Raw genomic sequence first — 8293 nt, 5'->3', positions numbered from 1 at the left:
CGCTCTAAGTTAGGACTGCGCCTGGCAGAGCTGGATAAAGAGAAAGGAGAACTGAACACCCAGGTGATCATAGTAATGCATGCTAATGTCACATATGATAGTATGATTTGGGTGGTTTGGGTTTGCGACTGTGGTTTGGGTCTCAACAGTGATTAACCTGTGTTCCAGATGGAAATAGAGAAGAAGAAAGTTAAGAAAATTATGGAGCAGAAGAAGGCTGCAGACACTCGGCTGGATCTAGAGATGAAGAGAAACACAGAGCTTCAAAAAGAAATGTACAGGTGACTCCTAACCTCCTCCTCACCCCCTCCTCTCCTATGACAGTACCTCCTCCCACTGTTTAGATACAACTAGAATCCAGTAGAGTACAGTCTGTCCTGGCTTATGAGACCAGTGTGCATATCTCATGTAAGGATGTTTTTTCTTTTTTAAACAAATCTTCTCTGAATATATAACAAGTTACTGCAATCATTTTGTTTGTCTAGTGTTCTCTCTAGAGTATGCTCACTTAATTGTGTTTGTTTGCTGTACCTTATTTTGTTGTTTACTTATAGTATTTATGCATATGTGTTTAAGGCTGCGAACTCTATTGAAGACTGCAAAGAAGAAGCTGCGGGATCAGGATAGTGGGGGAGCTGAGTTTGGTTCTCCGATGAGCAGTCTACGGATGGACCTTGGCAGATACAGTCAGGTCGAGGGTTCCGCTGGACAAATGAAAGAAAAGGTTTGTCTCTTTGATACAGTGCTGCTATTTCACTGTAACCCCCCCCCAAAAATGTACCATTACTTTTAGCAGAGTTAGAAACTTTGTCCTTAGCAACCCCCTGAGCCCGTTTAAATGTAGCATCAAATGTTGGCCTCAGACATTTCCTCTGTGCTTCTTATGTAACCAGGTGGATGATCTGCAGGTGCAGAACAGGGAGCTTAAGGATCAGCTGGCCTCCCTGAAGAGCTTGAGTCACAGTAATAACCAGCTTGAGAGGAGTAAAAGACAGTTGGAGGAGGAAGTACTAGACCTGAGACGTCGAATGGAGTCCATTCAGATGGAGCAGAGCCAGGTGGAGCAGTACCGTCGTGATGCAGAGGAGAAGGCCCGTCAGGAGATACAACAGAAACTAGAGCAGGTCAACCTTTTCCTGCAGGTAACAATTCTAACCTAAGAATCCTAAGAAAACATTATGAATCTTTAAATACATAGAACTTATAAAATGCCTGTCACAAAGTAAACAGCATAAATAGAAATATGACAGCTATCATTATATAGACAGTTTTAGCTATAATAAATTTAAGTAAAAGAAGTAAGACTAAATCCATAACAAGAGACAAGATAAAAATATGTTTTATCTCAGTGTATACATAGTAAATAGTTGCTGTGGTAGTTATATTTGCATCTTCTGTAACTAACTAACACTAATTTCATATTATTATGTGTTTACATACAATACATACATACAATAATTATCATATTATGTGTTTACAGTCCCAGGCAGCATCTCAAGAGGCACTGGATCAGATTAAAGCAGCAAATGAGGCCAACCTGCGCTCTCAGCTGGAGCAGAAGAGCCGGGAGCTGGAGGTGGAACTGTGCCGGGCCCGCACCGCCCAGCAGGATAGCCTTAACCAAAGAGACTCCACACGCACAGAGCTAGAGCGATATATTCAACTCTACACTGACGAGCTGCGCCTCCGCAAATCTCTGGCTGCCAAACTAGAGAGGTCAGAATGTCACTGGCTGGTTATACATTACTAGTTCCACATGAGACTGTGCAAAACCAGTGCTTTAGCCTCATGTCTGAGAGCTGAAAAAATACTGCTAAGCTCTTTGAAATGTTATATCTTTGAACAAGTATTCTAGACAGCAGATCACAAATGGTGGAATATTTAGACAGGCAGTGGTAACTTGCTGTTTTCCATTCACAGAACCAACAGTCGGCTCGCAGAAGCAAATTCCAAATTGCTCAACGAGCACAGTAGATCTCTTATCGCCAGCAGCATCACAAATGGTAGCCTTGGAGGTCCCTCGCTGGACATGGGCACTTTGGGTTCACCAGTGAACTATGGGGCCACACTGGGGCCCCTCAACAGGAGTCTTGGCCTTGGACCCTCCCTCCTTAGTCCTGTGACTGAGGGACAAAACAGAAGGGTGGAGGACTATCTGGCTAAGGTCTGTACAGTCATTTGGAGTATTCTTCATGCAGAGAAGTTCATTTATTTCGAACCATCTTCATTGCCATTGCATCATGGTTGTCAGCTTTGTTTTTGTATATCTGGTGGTGTTGTGTTCAAAGATGTTGCTTTTTATACACAGGTTAGTCTTTTGTTTTATTGTCATAGCTGCATCTTTTGGCTTTTGAGATATTACACGCCTAATATTTCTGGCTGTGGAAAATCCTAATTAAAAGATAGAAGAAACTGCTCTCTAAATTGACTGAAGACTGTTCTTCTCCCTGGAAGAACACCTTCACATTGTTTAGTCTTCACTCTACCTCCGGTCCTTAAGGTGGTGGGACTTTACTTCTAACCTGTCTTCTATTTCTCGCACTTTTAGCTTCTAGCTCAAAAGTCTGTCTCTCACCTCTCCTCTCTTCAGCAAGACTCATAACCAGGTTTGTAGATGTGTTTAGTTCAGTGTCTGATTGGCTGCTCTCCCCTTCACCCAGCTGGTAGGCCTACTGTATGTCTATGGCTCTGCTGAGATGCAAACCGTGATGTTAAGGGTTCACACAGTGAACAGATGTTGTGGAATCGAAAGTTTTTTTGGGGATGACCAGCAAGGTTGCTGAAAAAAATATCTCCACTGTGGTTTCCCAGTGCTCCATTTAGAGGAATGTATTTATATACAAAATGTTTCTATTACAGGGGTTCACTTTATTTTAGAGCTATTTCCAGGTTCATCTTATGTGAATGGCCTACTTAATCAGTATTATACTTAGATATAATATAGGTTATAACTGAAATAAATTGTTGAAACTGACAAATCAAATCTTATCATAGTTTAGGTTTAACATCAGAAACTACAAAAATAAGTCAAAGTTGCAGAAAATATAAGTGAAAATTTCAAGACATCAATAGCTTTTCACTGAAATGCGTAGGAACCCTGTGTCTTGCATTGTGGAACTGACTGAAATCTCAGAACCTCCTCCTAGAATTTGTTGGCTCTCTCCATGTTCTCAAGTTCTACGGGGAGTAAAAGTTGTCTATTTATATCTTTATATACTTTTCTTCTTTGATAATTTGTCTGTTAAAAAGCCAGTTATAGCAGTGAAGTTAAGTACCACCAGTTGTATGGAGCATGCACTACTCTCATGTACATGCTTCATTTAAAATTAAACCAAGTTTATTTAGTCACACACCCCTTGGATGTCACAGAAAAACAGCCTACCAAAATCAAATGATGAAATCAGTGTCACAGTTGTTTGCCTAAAGCAACACAGTAGAGGTATAGAATAATGTTTATACCAACCACGCATAGATTCAACACCTAGAAAGATTTCTGTATTTTGGTTCCACCAGCCTCGTGTCTGACACTGTACCTGCGAGAATCTTGTTAGTAAAAGTAAAAAATAAATAAATAACACACACACACACACACAAAAACTCAGTTCAGCTACACAACAAACTGACAATGCATACAGAAAATGAAGCTCAAGTAAAGAAGTTAACAATTTAAACTGTTTGAATTCATTATTTATTACATATACAAATAAAAACAATATACAGTAATAATCTATAATAAGATGAAATAAGTAGCTGTGCCATCCTGTGCATACTATTTTTTACATTTAATTGTACATGTGTAGCTCAATACATACTGTTCTGGAGCAACTGCAGTTTTCAGCAAAATATATACTGGTTTTACATGTTACTTTTTTCCTCCTAATGTAAGACCCATTACTTTAAATGCATCTTGTTAGACTGTTTCATTTGTAGAGATGGCCAATGTGTGATCATACTAACAGGGTTTTTGCAACTTCTGGTAAGGAAGCATCAAATGGCCTGCAGAAGCTCTACACTAGAGCTTGCATGCTTGGCATGTCCTGTTGTCTTTCAAACAATAGCTCTGATTTTCTCGCAGTGTTTTTTCCTTTGTTCAAGTATTTGTCGTTAAATGTGTCACCATTTGCCACAGTGTCGAGTTTGGTGGCTCAGTTTTATCTCTGCATCTTTTTTTAAGTATTTGTTTTTCTAAAGTGTTATTTTACAGCTTTTTAGCTATTTGTTTCCAGAACATTAAAAGTCAAAATTTAACTACAACTTTCCCTTTTTCTCCAGATGCAGAGTGAGTTGGATAGAAACATATTAAAGGAATTAAACAACGGTGAGTGCACTGCAGCTAGAAACATGGCACCAATCCCATCCTGTTGTCTTTCAAACAATAGCTCTGATTTTCTGTGTTTTTTCCTTTGTTAAAGTATTTCTCATTGTCTCTGGTCCTCAGCCACAGCAGAGCTGAATGTTGCCTCTGCCCGCATGTCCCCAGTGGGCTCTGTATCAAGGGTGGAGCTGGACCCCGTCAGCAGGGCGACACAACAGTACTTGGAGGTACTAAAGAGGAACAGTATGATCTGACTAAACAGCTGCTCGTTCATAATCATAACTGAACATATTTCAGCCAACTGTCTTGTGTTAGGCCTATATGTAATGTTTTGTTGTGTATGGACCCCAGAAAGAGTATCTGCTACCCTGGTGGCAGCTACAATACAGATCACCAAGAGTCCAACTTTGTATGTCTTCACTTTTCAGTTTTATCTCTGCATCTTTTTTTAAATATTTGTTTTTCTAAAGTGCTATTTTACATCTTTTTAGCTGATATTTGTTTCCAGAACATTAGAAGTCAAAATTTAACTACAACTTTCCCTTTTTCTCCAGATGCAGAGTGAGTTGGATAGAAGCATATTAAAGGAATTAAACAGTGAGTGCACTACAGCTAGAAACATGGCACCAATCCCCCCTGTCTCATGAAGTCTTTTATGAAATAGATGGGAGCAATATATGACATGTAGCTGCTGCTTTATGGTGTGGTCTCTCTGGTCCTCAGCCACAGCAGAGCTGAATGTTTCCTCTGCCCGCATGTCCCCAGTGGGCTCTGTCTCAAGGGTGTAGCTGGACCCCGTTAGCAGGGCGACACAACAGTACTTGGAGGTACTAAAGAGGTACTATGTGTATGTATGTATATATGTGTGTGTGTGTGTGTGTGTGTGTGTGTGTGTGTGTGTGTGTGTGTATGTCTGTGTACACATACAAAATCTTATTTGCGCAGATTGGTGTTACTAAATTTTAATGTGTAGGTGTTTAATGTATGCATCATTAATTTTGCCAAGACATTACATTTGGTATGTGCCATCAAATGATGCAATGTCTGTCTTAATCTTACATTATTAGACTTATTGGAATATTCTGTTTCTGATTATTTTATTTATTCTTTACAGTCATGATATACTTGAATAAGACAAGCTAGAACACTCTCTAGCTACTGAAACAGGGTGAATGCATTTGTACGACTGCCATTTCAGCTGGCTTGCTTTTAGGACCACCAAAAGTGAGATACAGTACATGTTTTTTCTTTCTTTCTGTCTTGTCATTATTCATCAACACTGTAACAAAATCCATATAGGAAAATGTTTATGACGCTTGTACATTACAGAAGACTAAAGTTGTAAATAAAAGTGTAGAAAACCCTGAAGTTCAGTGAACTGTTGTTTAGACATTGAGTGGATGTGTGAAACAGAAGACCCAATAAAATAATCTGGGGTGAAGAAGTGATTGTACATCTAAAAGCAGCAGCAATAGAAGGTTTGTCTACCAGTGACAGAGCAGCAACATTAAATAAAACAGGCAAGTGATCAGGAAACCGGGAATCACATATTTCAGTAATGGAAACAGGCAGTCCATGAGAGATCACAAGGTCCAGTGGGTGTCCAAGGGCCATGCGCCGACTGAGATTACGAGTCAGTAATATTTAAAACGTCTTTGGACAGTGGATCATCAGGGCAACAGATGTGAATGTTAAAATCACCAAGTATTAAAAGTTTGTCAAACTTTGGCAGGATAGAACCCAAGAGGTCAGAAAACTCCTGAATAAAACACCAGTGGATAAGGGGGGGAATACTTGTTACGTACTTGTTGGATGTTACGTCAACGGGGGGGAATACTTGTATTTAACATCTCGAACGGGTAAGTATAATTTTATTTGCTTTAATTACATTTTATATAGTAGTCATGAACCAATCATCTGTGCCTTAGTTTTTTAAAAACCGAGCTACAACTCCTCTGGTCTTCTATTCATCTTTCAGAGTGAGGAGGGAGGAAGTGATGGAGGGCAGGATGAAGTGTAAAACCTTTTATGTATGTAGTAAATATCAGATTATCTAATGCTGTTAACGGTTTCATGTAGTCATCGGTTCCCACTTCATCTAAATTTCTAAATATTCAATTTTGTCTTATATTAGTTTCTTTTCAGGAGTATGGAGAGAGGAGAAACCAAAAAGTGATATGAATAGAGGAGAAAACGGAACGGAAATAAGCAGATGGCAGAGAAGAGAAGATGGGAGGCGTAATGACATATGAATATTTGGAAATGGTCAGTATAATTTTATTTGCTTTAAAAATTTTGTTGTACCGGTCCGGTACAGGCCCCCGCTGGCGGGCTCGGGAACCTATGTGAGGGGCGACCCCCCCCTCACATGTGTATCTCATAGCAACAAGTGCTGCAGAGAAAATTCGATGTGACATAGTGTGCCTCGGGCAGAGCTGTTTTGGGATCCGGGTCACGGCACCATTGAAAGATATTTCCCAGTTACTCTTAACCAGTGAAACTCAGGGAGACGAGGCGGTCCAAGTGGATACAAAAAACCGTGCTGGTTTATTCAAAGGATCACAGGTAAAATTAACATCACACGCTCAGGTATCCTTCACCTCCAATACTGCGCGCAGGCAGATGAAGAATGAAAGACCCCGAACCCAACAGGCCTGTACATTATATCTGGTTTGGGCTAACCCCATTCTACACAGGGACGTCAAACCGTGGCGTCACCTGATATGCCAGCTTCACAGCTGACCGTAGCAGTAGTCAAAACATGGAGACAATCGATGTGTGTGAGTGTTGATTAAGTGGTGTGTATCTAAGAACATACAGGACATTCAGGGACATATCCGGACATTAAGCCTAGGAAGATATTATGATTAAGATTACGGCTGAACATATCATACAGTAGCCACTTTCTATCTGGTTATCCCTGAATATAAACTGAGAAAACATAACTCATTGTTCAGAGAACGGATTTCCTGCGGGAGCTCTGTCTGTCGGATCCCAGTGCTGTAAGACTTCACCTGTGTCCAGACTTTGAGTAAACTTCCTGTTGATTTTAAACAGTCCTCTTCTGTCTTCACTTTTCGCGCTTTCAATAAAAGAACTTGGGTAAAATCTAACAATAATAAAGAAATGACATTCAAACACTCATCACTAAAGATATCAGCAGAGGAAAATAAAAGAAAACTGACAAACTTTGTGTGTGTAACAAGACCAATCAGGTGTTAATATTAACGTTACCTGGGCATGTGCTTTGCATTATAAGAAACCAACACAACTTTGTGCCCCTCCAATAGAGTGTTCTCGTTTATCTTCATGGTGCCAAACCAGACACAAATACCATTAGGACGGATTATAACAATAAGCTAAATTCAACCCTTGTACGTCCCATTAATATATTATAACAGCTTGATACCGAATCACATGATGGAGACCATTCTGCCCACAGATGTATTAAGGGGAAACGGTAGATTTTTCAATGTCTGTATTATGAGAATGCCATAACGTTACATTCATTTATTCTATTTAGAATGAAAGTAAAAATTAAAACACCTTTCATCTAGACACGCTATTAGGAGATGGAAATTGCCTCAAGGCGTTTTACAAACAATGAACACATTTATTAGCACTTTTATTTTATTTCAGAATCTGTGTGTATGTACATGCACATGTGTGTTTATGGATCTGGTCTTGTTTGGTTGCTTAAATGTATCTGCCCAGTCTGTGCCACAGCTTCACCGGCTCCTGTGGAGTGTTGACCATGTCCGTGCTGTGCTGATGTAGCTGAGCGCCTCTGGCGTACACAAAGGGCCCTGACACCAGCACTCCCAGTAGGACTAGAGGCTCTGGGAGAAAGATATATGAATGTCACTGTGTCAGTGTTTTGTATCAGCAATATGTATTTGCAGCAATATTAGTGTCCTGTCCCCCCTTGAAGGTGAAGCTAATTTTATTTTTTATATAGCGTGTGAAGCGTGTTCTTTA

General features: G+C 39.9%; 1 protein-coding gene across 1 annotated transcript; it reads left to right on the top strand.

The window, feature by feature from the left end:
- The first annotated feature begins 6 nt into the window (after positions 1–6).
- Positions 7–4740, top strand: LOC109953615 (ankyrin repeat domain-containing protein 26-like). Its single transcript, XM_020589095.1, has 8 exons — positions 7–63; positions 169–281; positions 577–724; positions 894–1142; positions 1481–1716; positions 1921–2164; positions 4273–4318; positions 4439–4740. Exons 2-8 carry the CDS (start codon positions 169–171, stop codon positions 4567–4569), a joined length of 1167 nt encoding a protein of 388 aa, XP_020444751.1. The 5' UTR covers positions 7–63; the 3' UTR covers positions 4570–4740.
- The last annotated feature ends 3553 nt before the right edge of the window (positions 4741–8293 follow it).

Source organism: Monopterus albus, unplaced genomic scaffold (genome assembly GCF_001952655.1).
Source record: "Monopterus albus unplaced genomic scaffold, M_albus_1.0 scaffold854.1, whole genome shotgun sequence".
NCBI lineage: Eukaryota > Metazoa > Chordata > Actinopteri > Synbranchiformes > Synbranchidae > Monopterus > Monopterus albus.
Note: the sequence above shows the minus strand (reverse complement) of the source record. Positions and strands in the feature narration are given on the sequence as shown.

What these genes read in the sequence shown, in the direction of transcription:
- LOC109953615 (XM_020589095.1), top strand. Translation starts at nt 169, where the DNA reads ATGGAAATAGAGAAGAAGAAAGTTAAGAAAATTATGGAGCAGAAGAAG. An exon ending in AGGTCAACCTTTTCCTGCAG is followed by an intron (nt 1,143 to 1,480) that starts GTAACAATTCTA and finishes ATGTGTTTACAG; the next exon opens with TCCCAGGCAGCATCTCAAGA. An exon ending in CTGGCTGCCAAACTAGAGAG is followed by an intron (nt 1,717 to 1,920) that starts GTCAGAATGTCA and finishes TTCCATTCACAG; the next exon opens with AACCAACAGTCGGCTCGCAG.